The sequence below is a fragment of the Ptychodera flava genome, chromosome 1 (assembly GCF_041260155.1).
Source record: "Ptychodera flava strain L36383 chromosome 1, AS_Pfla_20210202, whole genome shotgun sequence".
Lineage (NCBI taxonomy): Eukaryota > Metazoa > Hemichordata > Enteropneusta > Ptychoderidae > Ptychodera > Ptychodera flava.
Window position 1 is genome coordinate 38,751,590 of NC_091928.1, and position 14,487 is coordinate 38,766,076.

The 14,487-nt window shown below is 37.7% G+C and overlaps 2 protein-coding genes across 2 annotated transcripts in view; both read left to right on the forward strand.

Annotated features, from left to right (window-relative positions):
• LOC139136803 (uncharacterized) overlaps positions 1-3,121 on the forward strand; it is a 30,546-nt gene extending 27,425 nt beyond the window's left edge. The window contains exon 10 of the mRNA XM_070704647.1: positions 99-3,121. Within this exon, the coding sequence (XP_070560748.1) occupies positions 99-2,848 (2,750 nt within the window). The 3' untranslated portion in view covers positions 2,849-3,121. The remainder of the gene's footprint in view (positions 1-98) is intronic.
• Positions 3,122-5,143: 2,022 nt separating this feature from the next.
• LOC139144779 (linear gramicidin dehydrogenase LgrE-like) lies at positions 5,144-5,701 on the forward strand. The gene has a single exon (XM_070715517.1). It carries the CDS (start codon positions 5,144-5,146, stop codon positions 5,699-5,701), a length of 558 nt encoding a protein of 185 aa, XP_070571618.1.
• The last annotated feature ends 8,786 nt before the right edge of the window (positions 5,702-14,487 follow it).

Below are 14,487 nucleotides of genomic sequence, written 5' to 3' on the forward strand. Positions count from 1 at the left end.
TAAGTAAAATATTTTAGTGATGTTTTAGTACACCAAATACTTTCAATAAGAGTACCAGTTGACCAATTATTTGCGCTCATTCTGGTTTGTTTTTGCAGAAATTGCACAGCCATCAATTTGTGCTGTACAGATCGGGCTGGTTGAACAATGGAGATTATGTGGAATTAATCCACATGCGATTGTTGGTCACAGTGTTGGCGAAGTTGCCGCAGCATACACAGCTGGTTTACTGACCCTAGAAGATGCAGTTCGTGTCATTTACAACAGAGGGCGCCAACTTAGACATACAAGCGGATCAGGTACGATGCTGGCAGTGTTACACCCTGTTGAAGAAGTGAAGATGAAATTGGAGAAAGGTGGCCTGCAAAAACGTCTGGACGTAGCTGCCATTAACAGCCCGACACAAATAGTCTTGTCTGGTGAGACGTCTATTATACATGCTTTCTCTTCCAGTCTTAAGCAAGAAAATATCAAAAACGTTATTCTCAAAGTCAACAATGCATTCCACAGCTATCAGCAAGAAGTTGTTAAATCTAGGTTTCTGAAGAAAATCAGATTTCTTTCTGAGTCTGCAGAGAATGCCGAATTGAAATACAGTTCAACAGTTCCCATGTTGTCCACAGTGACCAATGAATTCATTACAAGAAAAGATGCTTTAGATCCAAACTACTGGTACCGTAACATAAGACAACAAGTAAGGTTCATGCCAGCTATTCAAAAATTACTAGAAGAGGGATACACCAACTTTCTTGAAATTGGCCCTAATCCAGCACTCAAACCTGCATTGAATGATATATTTGCCGTAAATAACTCCCGACATTCTAAGCCATTCACCACACATTCCCTGAAACGACCACGTAACACCAACGCACTGTCTGATGATTTGACAGATTTCATGCAGTCCTTTGCTAAGCTTTATGTCGAAGGCTGTCAGGTAGACTTAGGAAGTTTGTTTAGTATTGGTCAGTACAAAAAATGTCTCATACCATCCTACCCATGGCAACGTGTAAAGTGTTCATGCGAATCTCCAAGTAGCAGAGATTTGTATAGATTCCCTATGGAGAACCATGCCTTGCTTGGTAAAAGACAGGAATTGTCCCATCTTCTCAACTCTCCCTTATCAGTCTGGAAATCCGAGATATCCATTGTCACAATTCCATGGCTGAAGGACCATGTTGTGCAAGGAAATGTCATTGTACCAGCTGCTGCATTTGTAGAAACAGCTTTTGCTGCAGCTCGGGAGTTGGACGCATCTTACACAGATATAGTACTTAGGAATCTCTTGTTTGAGCGTTTTCTGTTTGCCCCCGATTCTGCAGTAGCCACAACAACAATCGAAACAACAGTACAGGAAGAAGATGAGGAGCGCAAAAAACTTTTCCTTCGAAGTAGAGATACAAAGAGTGGATCATGGGTACAACATTCTACTATGGATATTTACTCATCTTCCATCACCAATGAAATCAGCAGCAACACGATTAAGCCAGAATCCAGACTCAATATTGCAAGCATCGGAAAGAAGTTTAATATGGTGTTGCAAACTGAAGACTTCTTCAAGTTAGCAGCAGAGTGTGGTTTTAAATTAGGTAGTTCATTTCAATGCACCAAAAAGGTTCATTTCAGTATTGATAATGCTGAAAGTATTGTCTTTTCCGAAATGTCTCAGGAAGTGCAACAGGAATCAAGAAAGTACATCTTTCATCCTGCTTTTCTGGACTCAATTTTCCAAGGATATGCTGTCCTGAAGTACTTCATCACAAAGAGAAATGCTGAAGCTGCTAACATACCGTTCACCCCCCAATTTGGTGTACCAAGTTCGATGGAAGAAATTACCCTGAAAGGACAAGCTCCAAGAAATGTGGTTTTCAACACAAAGTTGACACAAGTTGGTGATGAATACTTCGCTGATGTAACAGTGGCAAATGAAAAAACCATGGAAATCTTTTGTAAGATAAAAGGTTTCAAGTTTGCTGAAATACGGTCATCTTCTGACAAACAACTGCTGTGGTATACCAAATGGGATAAAGTCTCAACTATTTCAAATGATGGACAACACACCCAAGACATGGAAATGCCAGAAAGTCCAAAATTAAGAAAGTATCTTATCTTAGGAGATGAAACAAATTTTGCATCACACTTGAGATCAAAATTCGATGAAAATGGAGACGACAACATGGGCATTTCATGCAAATCGCGTACAAATAAATCATGGCAAACAGAGTTTGAAGAAGTCTGCAACATGTTTGGTCCTACTGACATTGTATTTGCTGCCGCACTCACAAGAAAACATGATGCAGAATCTCTTCTGAATTGGAGCACATTTGAAGAAACACAAGCTGTCTGTGGTACTTTGTGTGTGAGTGCATACAATGCACTCACCACTATCTATAAAGAATGCTATCCAACCTTATGGTTGATTACCCAAGGGGCTCTCGCAGCTCTTGATCTAGAGGAAACACAACCAGCTATGACAGGAGTCACTGCTGTGGGCTCAACAATTATGCATGAGAATCCAGAGTTTCCCGTCTACATGGTAGATTTGCCTCTGAATCACAATAGTTCAGATTTGGCGATATCCGCCTTTCATTTCCTTTGCAAACCCTTATTGTACGAAAATCAGATCGCCTTAAGACTGTGTGAAGGCGACGAAGGGGCTGTCATTGTGTATGCACCACGCATCAAAGTAGAGCCCATGACAAGTTACCATGGAAGTGTCACAACCAAGGCTTGGAAGCTTGTGGACAATGGAGACACTTCATGGAATATCAAAACACACAAATATGAATACAATGAAGAATTCCTGAAGGAAAAGTTAAAGTGGAAGTCATATGCTACATGCCTATTCTAAAGAAGAGTGACAACAACGTTAACACCGAAAGTGTCTTGTTCATCTTTTCTGGAACAGTAAATGGAAGTGGCTTAATGTGTGGCACCCTGGAAGAAGGAGATTTGGTGGTTGGTGTGAGTCAGAGTGAACTTACATCAAATACATTAGCAGATTCGAACTTCCTCTGCAAAATACCTGAGGCTATTTCAGCAGCTGAAGCTATTACAGCTACAGTCTATTTGCTCGGTCCATTCATAAATATTACAGATACATCAGATATGGACGATGGCCTGAAAGTGCTAGTTTACATAGATGGTACTAGTGACACTCTGGGTGAAGCAACTGTAAACTTAGCAAAGTCACTAGGGTTAAGAATTAAAACTGTAATGCTTGACTCGAAAGGTGGGGAAAACCAGTCAACTAGCGATTATTATTCTGACATTGAGAGATTAAATCCTATGAATGAAATGGACAACAAGTATGACGTGATCATCTTCACTGATGCCACAGCAGTGAAAAAGGATCAATTAAAAAAACTATGTTCTAACCTGAGACCAATGGGAAAAATTGTCTTTTTGAAGAATGACGTGATTGGTGAGGAAACAAGATCTGCACTTCCACCACTTGCAAATGTGTTTGTCGCAAATTCTCATACAGTAATGGCAAACCTAGCTTTCTCATTTTTCTTTCGACGTAAAACCACAGAGCTGCTACAGACTCTATCAAAATCTTCAGAGGACTTTGGCAAATTCCTGGAGAAACTCACTGATAAGACTTATATGTCAGAGATATCGAAAGAAAGAAGTATCAAATTGAATGAGACTATTGTCAGCGTGGACAAAGACGAATTCTCAATTCCCATGGACTTTGAAAGTACTGATTTCATCGCAAATGAAAATGCATCATATATTGTGACTGGTGGTACTAAAGGATTTGGTTGTGAGATGATTGCTTGGCTGGTAAAATGTGGGGCAAAACATGTCATAATCTTTTCAAGAAACAAGAACCCAGAAGAAGAAATCCAAAAGCGGTTCACAAAACTGAGACGTTCTGGTGCTAGTATTGAGGTCATGCAGGTGGACGTTTCAAAGTATGACCAGGTTGAAGGAGCATTACGGAAGATTAAGTCGGATGATGCTATACCACCAGTTGAAGGCATATTTCACTGTGCAGTAGTGTACGCAGACACATTGCTATCAGCGTTAAAACCAAAAATTTGGAATTATGTGATAGCTGTTAAGGGTTATGGCGCCCTCGTACTTCATAAACTGACTGTTCAAATGGAATTTCCCCTCAAATACTTTGTCCTGATTTCTTCCATTGTAGCGCTTCTAGGCAATGCGGGACAAGCAAACTATTGCTCAGCAAATAGATATCTTGCAAGTTTGGGAGAGCTAAGGAGAAGTCAGGGTCTTCCTGCTACCGTTCTTTATGGTGGTGTGATTAACAGCACAGGTTTTGCTGTAAGACAGGGCTATGTGAAATTATGGGAAGATAAAGGGGTGAAAAGTGTTAGTCCCGCTCAACTTCTAGCTGTATTGGGTACAATGTTGACAGCTGATTGCCAGGCACTCGGTCTTACATCAACATACAGCAAAGAGAAATACTTCAACAAAAATAAACATCTGATTTTGACACACGCCCGAAGTGGAGAGGGGCGATTTTCTTTATTCAAGGCTCTATTCACACAAAAAGACAAATATCTGTACTCTCAGGATGACACATTTGCCAACAAACTGCGCTCAGAAGAACCATCAAAGGCACTTGCTATTATTGAAGATGATCTTTGCGATTCCCTGAAGAAGATTCTCGGCATTGGTGATGAGATTCAAAAAAACTCGTCACCTTTTGCTCTGGGAATCAATTCCCAGATGTCATCCGAGATCAGCTTTCTGATTGAAGAACATTTCGATGTTTTGATTCCACCAGTTGATTTCCTTAATGACCAAATGACTATCATCAGCCTCAGCGAAATTGTCTATCGAAAGCTGATGAGCAAAGGCAAAGATCAGTCAATAGCAGAGTTGGCAACAACCAAGAGGCAAGGACCATCACTTCTTGTGATCAAAGGCCCAACAGAGGATTACAAAGCGCAACTTGTATGCTTTCCACCTAATGGAGGAGGACTGTCACTTTATCACAACTGGCATGGACCCTTAACAAACAAGGGATACAAACTATTGTAGTTCAGCTTCCAGGTTGGGAGGAAGGGAGATAGAAAAGCCCCTTGGTCAGTTACGGGACATTGTATCTCTTGTTGCTGAAGAATTGAAACCAATCCTCACGCAAGGCAGTTTTGCCTTTTATGGTCATAGTATGGGCGGCTTGATTGCGTTTGAAGTGGCTCACTATCTGTTGGAAAAGCATGGTATCTGCCCGGCTCATCTTTATGTTGGTGGATGGTATGCACCATCAATGTCATATCCCTATCCTAATGACTACAATGTTCCAATGTCTGTGTTACGTAAAACGACAAATGTACCAAACACTCTGAAAGAGTACGGGGCAGACTTTAAATTCATTGAGAATGACGTCCTCAATAATCCAGCCGTACTGGCAAGACTCCTTCCATGTGTTGAAGTTGGCTTAGACATTTGCAAAATGTATCAGGGTAGTAAAACGACACAATTACCTTGTAGTCTTACTGTGTTTACTGGCAAGAAAGACGATTATGTAAAACAGGACATGGTGGAAGGCTGGAAGAAGGAAGTTGTCAATCCGGTAAAGTTCAAATGCATTGTTGTTCCGGGTCGGCATCTTTTCCTTGCCACCTGTTCACAAACAATAGTCGAGGAAATATTGAGTTCCCTTCCCGTTTCTTTCCATGCGGAAGATGAAAGAAAAAAGCCTAAAACTGAAATCAGGAAAAGTTAATACAAAGGTCAAAGTAGGAGACTCCTTCATGACTGGTAGTCTCAGTTAATTTTACTGAGGATAGCGCTTGACGTCAAACGGAATTGAAGATTCAGCTGAAACCGTCACCTCATTCATCAGGCTTGTTCCCCTTACAGATGAAGGCAAATTCAATCTGCAAATACGAAATATCGTGAAAAAGACAAAGTACAGTTGATTAGTGCCAATTTTCACTGACGATAAAATTACTTATCTTTTATTCCTACAATCAGCAAATTATTAAATGCTAGCCAACTTGACCTTCATGTTCTATGTAGATTATATTGATTGTTTAATGTTCAAATTGTAAAGTATTTGCAGATCAATAGAGACCACAAACTTATCGTGCCCCTTTCCTTACACTCTGATAACTGTTTATACAAATTAGGGAAAATTTCTGAGCATTGTGAACAATTGGAACCTCAACATAAAAAGTCTTGATTTATCTCTTACTCTGATAAGTCAGGAGTTTTAACATTACGCCAAAGGAACCATTTAATCGTCTTTTTGTAGCCAATAATATTATTTACAATATTATGGTGAGAAACGAAGTATATTTTGTATAGCAGTAAAAAAACACGAAACCAGAAACTTTGGTCACATCGTGCGAATCAACCATCAGGGTATTTTGTAACCAAAACATTTACAGAAAGTAACTTCCTTAAGCAGCTATGGTTAATGTATTTTAAGATTCGATAGAATGTCCAGTTAAGAGTTTTAGCAAGAATATGCTAAGCAGTATGCCCATTGTATCCGTTGTCCTATCTGGTGCTCGTCATTGCATTATTAAAGTTATTCTCTTACTTTAAAAAAAGCTTTCCCCGACAAAAATGAAATTGCAGACAAAAACTATTAAGAAGTAAACGATATATAATGCACAATATATTTTGATATTGCTACGTCAGATTTGCTAAATGATAGGACCAGCTTTGCTGAGTGATAGGACCAGCTTTGCTAAGTGATGGGACTAACAAATCATGTAGTGGGAAACATTCTGCTCGCTGGTATTGTGAAAATGTTTATCGCAAATTAACAGGTATCCTTACGTGCATTTAAAGTTTCCTGTTGTTTAAATTTGTTATGAATTTCAAATGTGTTGCATGCTCTCCCTTTATGAAATTTATTTTATTCAAGGCAGGCCACCAAAATGAGATGACAGTGTATATTAATTAAACGTTGCATTGCACATTTGAATTAATCCAGTATCTTCAAAGAAATAAAATGATAGCTAAATACAATGTATCAGAGTGTGCTAAATATAATGTCAGATTCATACAAGATTCAGATGTTCAGAAATGAGATTTTTTCATCAATAACGCCAGTGAGCGTACAATCAAATTTATTTGTAAAAGCTTATAAAAGACGACAATTTCCCGCTTATTTAATTCACTTAGCAGCAGTAATATTGATATATTTCCAATTCACCGCAACTTTACCAAACAAGCATCGTTGCTCTTTTGTATATGTGATTTTAATCATTCTGCTGTATGTTTCCTTTATGTGGTTTCTTCATTTTCAACTTTCGTCTTTTATTAGATTTATATTCGATATTTCATATTTTGACTTGTCTGTAAGTATCTGCCAACTGGCGCATTGACGAGAATAAAATAAAACAACATAAAATGAAATAAAATTCACGCTACACTTAACGTTTTCTAATTTTTATTAATTACCAATATTTCATGATTGAAAACAGAAAATGTGTTTAATGTGATTTGTATTTCAGCACAGAATAACTGTTTCTTGCTCGTCTGAAGATCTTATCAAATTCAAGCCTGAAATCTATTTTAAAGTTTTTGTACAAAATAACTAGTTATGTTTGTTTGAGGAGACTTGTCATTTTTATGGGTTTCCTTCTGTTATATGCAAGTTTGCAAAGAATCTATATCGTGTGCATTTTGTGTTTAATTCCAATTTCGTTACAGAGGCTTAAAATGTTTCTGTACTATTTCAGAGCTAATTTTGATTGATTTTGTGATTGTTTTTCACGTCATGAATTTCTAGCTTTTGTCATTTAATATATTTTTGAAATTTTCTCCTTTATTGTATATGGTGGTCCCTCGTGATCTCTTAGTTTGTCAATTCTATACCAATATCTGAATCTAACTCACACTATGTGTCCAACATGTAGTGGACCAGTAACAGCACTAAGGCCTGTTACCTTTCAGGAATAAATTGATGTGATGACTCATCTCAGTTGAAATCAGAAGTTTCTGTAACGTTTTTACCCGCCTTGAATTTCCAACAAAGAGAATTTTGCAATCTTCAAAATCCATGATATGTATTTTAAAGCGATCGAATGGCTTTGTTTATTTTCATATAGCCGATATTCACTACAGAACTTTAGTCACACGTTCAAGAGGCAGCTTTCAGTGGGCAGATGTGTTAGGGCTACTTCTATGCTACATGTCCGAAATATCTACATGTGTTCACCATCACCAACCTAATCATCATTTTACTGCATGTTAAATTGAATTACAAAGTCTGCCGATGCTATATGGATAATTGAAAACTTAATCTTATTAGAAGAATGAATTATTTACACCAACGAAGCGTTGTATTTGAATACACATGATCATAGTATCAATTTTGGTCAGTTCCTCGTGTTATGGTTTAGCGTAACATTTTTTGTGATTGAAAGATTGATTTTTCGTCACAACTATCGAGAATATAACTTTCAGATAATCAGGTGTTTTGAATTTCCATTTTATATATCAAATATCATTTTAAATGTATCTACTTCACACAAAGACAGATACAGACAAGCACGCACGTGTTATGTATCAGGAAGTACAACAGGAATCAAGAAGGTACATTTTTCATCTTTTAAGTTATGTATTCATGCATGTATTTACAAATTCATATTTTACAAAACGTTATCTGAGGCTAGCCTTTCTTTTTAATGCAATTGCTACTTTTGTGGTCAGTATGGAATTATATCTGTTTTTGTATACACATTTACCCTGTGACAAAACTAGTTAGTGTGGATTTGATGTCAATAAAATTATATTAGTTATGAACAATCATTTAAAGTTTGAATTCAATTTAATGTAAGAGTGATCGTTCAGGATATTATCTGAAAGTGTATGTCGAGGGCGTTGGAGGCATGTGGTAAATAATTGTATGTGTGAAGGTTTGAAATAAGTTAGCTGGCTTCAGTCGGTCTCATCCTTCGAAACTCAGTACAGCACAATGCGATGAGGCCGAGCAAATTACCCTTTTGTGACGTATTTGTATTTCCGGTCATCATTAAAAGGAATACGATATGACCTCTTTAACATACAATAAATAGTTTTTTGACCTCACTGAAATGGTGAATTGTGTACCTAAACATCGGCCTTCAACGCAAGGGGGATCGTTGCTGAACTTGGATTTCCCGATGATCAAGTTAGCGTAATATCAACCCCAGTGAACGATTGGAATGAAACAAAAGAAGTCAATATCAAAAATACAAAAAGTTTAATTTTGTTGATTTCATGGCATACTTTATATCAAGTAAAGAAGCATTAAAATATTAATAATTTAGGCAGCTTTAGACTGTAACCAAGTATTTGGTTTACCGATGATTGTCGTTTGAATAAGTCTCTTTGTTTTATGGATATGGATATAAAACCCATTTTACGAGAAGGGCAAGGTACACTATAACTATTGTACTGCAAGTGTGGGATGTTTCATCTAAAGTGGAGCAAAAATAAATTGTGTTGATCTGATAAGCCGACCTACCCTATTTTTTACCTGCCGACCCTAAACTTTTTAAAGCTACGTAAGCATGGAAGTAAAAAAAGAAAGAAAACCTGAAAAATTAAGCGTTCGTTACTTGGCATTTGATTTTTCCTTGAACGAGGATGTCTTTTACTTTTTTTTCCCTTTTATATTTATGATACATTTTTCTGAAAATGTTGTGGCCAGTGTTTGACCGCCCTGAACCCCTAAAAAATTCATATTAAAAAATAAAAATATTTTGAAAAAAAATTCCTGCCAACCTATTTTTTGAAAAACCATGTTATCGGAACAGCACAGTTTATTTTTGGCAAACTATTATCTTATCCAACCAGTTACGAAAACTTCAAATAGAACATGGAATGCTATGAAAGGGGAGTTTGATAAAAACTTAAATAGACTTCCCAGGTCACAGGCTAACTCACTGGGTGAATGGAGCAAAGCCAACGGTCCCAAAACTTAAAAGAGGCTTCGTTTGTTAAAGAAAAGACACTGCTTTGTGACTGTAAAATATTTAAAAACCTTTAGTCTTCCCTGATTACAAACGTGTTAGATTAGTAAGTTTGTTTACTCTTACCACGTGACCTTACCTTGGTGTTTTCAGTTGATAGGAATCTCTTGAAAAACAGTGTCTTTTTCGGGGGGGTGGGGAAAAACTGACCAGGGTGTTTGTGGCGAGTGTTATTTACCCTTATCAGTAACTGTAACAGTTTGTTATATTTCCTCAAATATTGACAGCGACGCTTCCATTTACAACATAAGTCCTCTAAGTGACTTAAAGTCTCAGTAATTGAGTTGGCAGAAGAATCAACTGGACGGCACCCCCTGTACATATCAGCTCAGACATAAACAGTAACACCGGGATGTGCATCCGGGTAAATTACGGCCAGCCTTGAGACCCCAATACCGTGAATCAAGTCCTCCGCCTAGACCAGATTACAACATGACACTTGTTTTTCGTGCCAGTTAAAATCTTACAGAAATTTTATCAGATTTCAACCTAATTGAACTTAGTGCATTTCTTTGCATGTATACCTTATACCAAATTTCAAAATAAGTGGAGAAGCCGTCTTTCTGGTTTTGACCCTTAATGGAACGAAATCATATCTAAATTTACAAGAAGGGTACCTTTTTCAGAATATTAAGAAACCAGCTACCGACACACCTAAGGTATTATTAATCTGATATATAAATTTTGAAGTAGAGATCAATTTTGGAGAAGAAAAACACGTACCTCAGTTAGAGAACGTTCATGCTCATATGCATATTTTCGACGTAAGGTGAGAAAGAAATGACATAGAAAACCCATCGTCCATTTTATTCACACAGCACCTTTACTCTATCAAAACAAGACACACATCATTTTTCAAAATTATCACACAGGAAGAAACACGGCAGTCTATTTGTCTCACGCATGAAGTTTCCAAAGATTAGTAATAAAAAGAATTGTGAAACAAATAATATCGGAAGCACGCGGACTGTCGAGTATTTTAGTGGCCGCAAAAGCCAACATCGTTACTACTGTTTGGAAAATACAGTCTCTGTGTCAATTATACCTTTAGATCGACACGAAGGCGATAATAAGCAGCATTTTATGACTATCTGCTGCCAGAAAGGACCCGTTTCTCCTTATTATACTGTTTGAACATGGTGTAAATCATAGATGCATCATCGACATCATGTTAAAGACAGTTGGTGTTTCGAAAGCGAAAGTTGTACACGTTTAAATTTCTTGTACTTGGCTGAAGAGAATCTCTGTGCCATGTATGTAGTGTTGCTTCCTACCATTCACGAAATGTAATCACATTGAACGTTACCATTCCCTTAATGTTCACAAATAACATTTCAAAACATGAAAAATTTACAAGCACTCTGGTCGAAGATTGTTGATATGACTGCTACTGTTGTTTAAAAAGTTAACTACTTATCTTTTACTGCGTGTTTATATTGTCGTCAACGAATCATTCGCTATGCATGTATTTGCGTTGCTGGACACACACATACAGGGGGATTTTGTTATCTCTGATATAATATACCTTTTAGTCTCAAACACTCTTTAGACCCCTAAAAAGACTAGTACGTACACCAAACACCCATGTAACACTTTCCTTTCCACTTTTAAGTATTCCATTGTAATCATTCGTATCTTACGATTTGCTTATTCATAGCAAAACAATTTTATTATGCTGATCACGTACGCACACCTACTGCTAATCAGTTCGTGTTCACTCTTAATTTAGAGATGTATTATGCGCACTCGCAGTAACGTTTTGACCCGTTGACCCTTTGCTGCGCGTGCGTAAGCAGGAAGTTGATCGTACCTAAATGTCAGAGGTCAGAGCTAGCTCCGATCGCGCGGATCGCGCTAAGTTTTCTGCCTGACTGTCTACATCGTGTGTACTCCTTCGGAAGCTTCTGCTGTATACGGTAAACTTGCCGAATCAGGTCCACAGTTACAATTGATCAGGAATCAACTGTTAATAAACCTCTTTACAGTGATCCCATGATAAATTTGTGGAACCAGCGCTTAATTTTTAACTTTCCTGGGAGCACGATGCAAGGCCTGCGTGGCAGGGCTGTGTGTTTTACCGGCGTTGGGGCCACAAAACACCGGTACCTGCGACGCAGAGCCCGCTGCCCGGACTTGTATTTCATGTTTGCATGCACGGCAGTTGTATTTCTTTTGGTGTTAAACTTCGCCATTGTACCGTCGACTGTTTGTCCCTCCCTGCCTGTTAATGTTGATCTTTTCGAATATATTGCCATGGGGCTGTGTATGGCTTATAATAAATATGATGCTGCATGGAGGTAGAAACTTCTTGCGCCATCGCCACGGTGAACGTACGTTGATGCTCCGATGGACGACTGCACTCTAGTCTGCAGAGGTACGTCTCAGGTGATCGTCAAAACCTAAAGCTTCCGCAATGACCCTCGGGGGCTAGGCTTCCATAACTGACATAGGTTTCTAAAACTGTATTTAATTTCCCTTCCCCTCAGTCTTTTGCTACACGCCAACGACGCCAAAGGAGTCTCGCCATGAAGCGGTTGGGAGGATCTGGACTAATGGAAGGAAACCAATTGAAGGGGAATTTTAGTCAGATGTACGACACCAGGATGATAAAATTTGCCTAAATAAAATTTGCTTCATGTGCATTACAACGTTTGTCTAGTCAAGCTTATAGGCTGATTTTCAGGTTGTTTTGATTTTGCTCTGTTTTAGGGAAAACCATTTCCTCCAAAAACCTAGTTTGAGGGTTTTCTTTCGGTTTTGTTCTTATTTTTTATCATCATTATATTTTTTGCACAGTGCAATGAAAGCATTTGTTCTTATTAGGTTAATATAAAAGACACATGTCAGCAGAATATCACTCATAGTTAGTTACTCAACAGGACTGTCCATGCAGCACTATAAAGTACTACAAAACAAGACAGAGAAACATTTATTTACTGCAAGAGTATTTATTTGAAAATTATAATACTTATATTGTTATACATGTTCATGGTGTTGTGAAATATAATAAAGATACTGCAATATGATTTAGTAGTGTCTTTTTAGTGTCTTTTTTAATTCAGATCCTCAGTCATGAAAAGCAATACAAAATTACTGGAATAACAATACTGACTAAGTTCAAGGTATCTCTTGTAGAAATACCCAAACTGCAGACCTTGAAGATGCATCACCAAATTGACTAATCACAGGGCCAGGTTACTTATCCATGTGACCCCATACATATATCATCTAAAAAACAAAACTTTGCTTGGCAACCCTAACATCAAAATGTTTTGACTCTCCAGAAGACAATTTGTTATTGTACTCTACAATATCTGATACATGCAATATTTATTTTCAAACGAGATCAAAATCCTAAATATTTATAATGGTGTATTTCCCCTCTTATCACTTAAGGTAAAGGGCACCGAATTCCGACGCGCACACGCTTTAGAACGTTTCTGCGCAGATTTAACTCCAGCCTGTCGCAAATGGGTTATTTTGTAGCGCATGTATTTAACATCACCTGTCATTGTTGAAATTGCGCTTTTACCTATTTTTTGACCCAGTGTCTTAGAAATACATGTGACCTATAACCTCGTCATATTTTGACCCCCTAGGAAGCTGGTTTTATTCAATATGAGCGAAAAATTAACATTTCTCTCCCATTTATATGGCGCAAATTACCCATTCACCTGGAGATATTGTAAAAAGTAGCGTGGTGACACCTTTTATTAAAAGTGTAAACTAAATGGTATTATGTCAGGAGTTTATTCGCCAAGTTTGGTCAAAATGACACCATTCAAAGCGACAGGAAGAAAGTTCGAAAATTATGTAGTGATATAATTTCGATATCGTCATTTTGTAATCGATACTTATGTTAAAATTTCTTCACAAACATCATGAAAACTATACATTCGATAGATATTGATCTTAAGTCTTTGTATTTATTAAAATTAACTCATTTGCTAAGCGTTTTACAATTGCTTTCTTTAGTTTAAGTGAATTATATCATTTTTATTTATTTCTAACGACGCCATTTTAACGTCCGTTTCCATGGAAACAAGCGTGGTGACCCCCATTTTTTATTTCATTTTTGCACTTGCACAACTTCCAAGAATATTTGTGCAAAGTTTCAAGAAAATGACACCACAACTTAATTTTGACGTAATTCGTAGTACTTCACCTTAACATCGAACTCAGTTTAAGTTTGAACCCATCTAAAGTGCGGTACGTACCAATGACTTGATTCAATTCGTATACTGCCACTAGACGTAGCCGGCCCTGCGTACAACGCTGTATGTTCCTGGCGTTACACGGATGGGAGGACGTATAGTGCCGGGAACACACACTATTGTACGCAGGGCTACCACTTGACGCAGCTGAACACTTGGATGAAACTATGGACAATTGAAGGCTGTATTTGTTTCACTAAAAGAATTCCTTCGCGGGCTGTTCTATAAGTCACCATGCATGAGATCGTTATGAAACTCTATATTCTTGGTACGTATACAAAGCTAAAACGTCGGAATTTCAAAAATAGAAGTAGGCCGCGATG

Coding starts and splice junctions, on each gene's coding strand:
- LOC139144779 (XM_070715517.1), top strand. CDS start 5,144: ATGGGCGGCTTGATTGCGTTTGAAGTGGCTCACTATCTGTTGGAAAAG.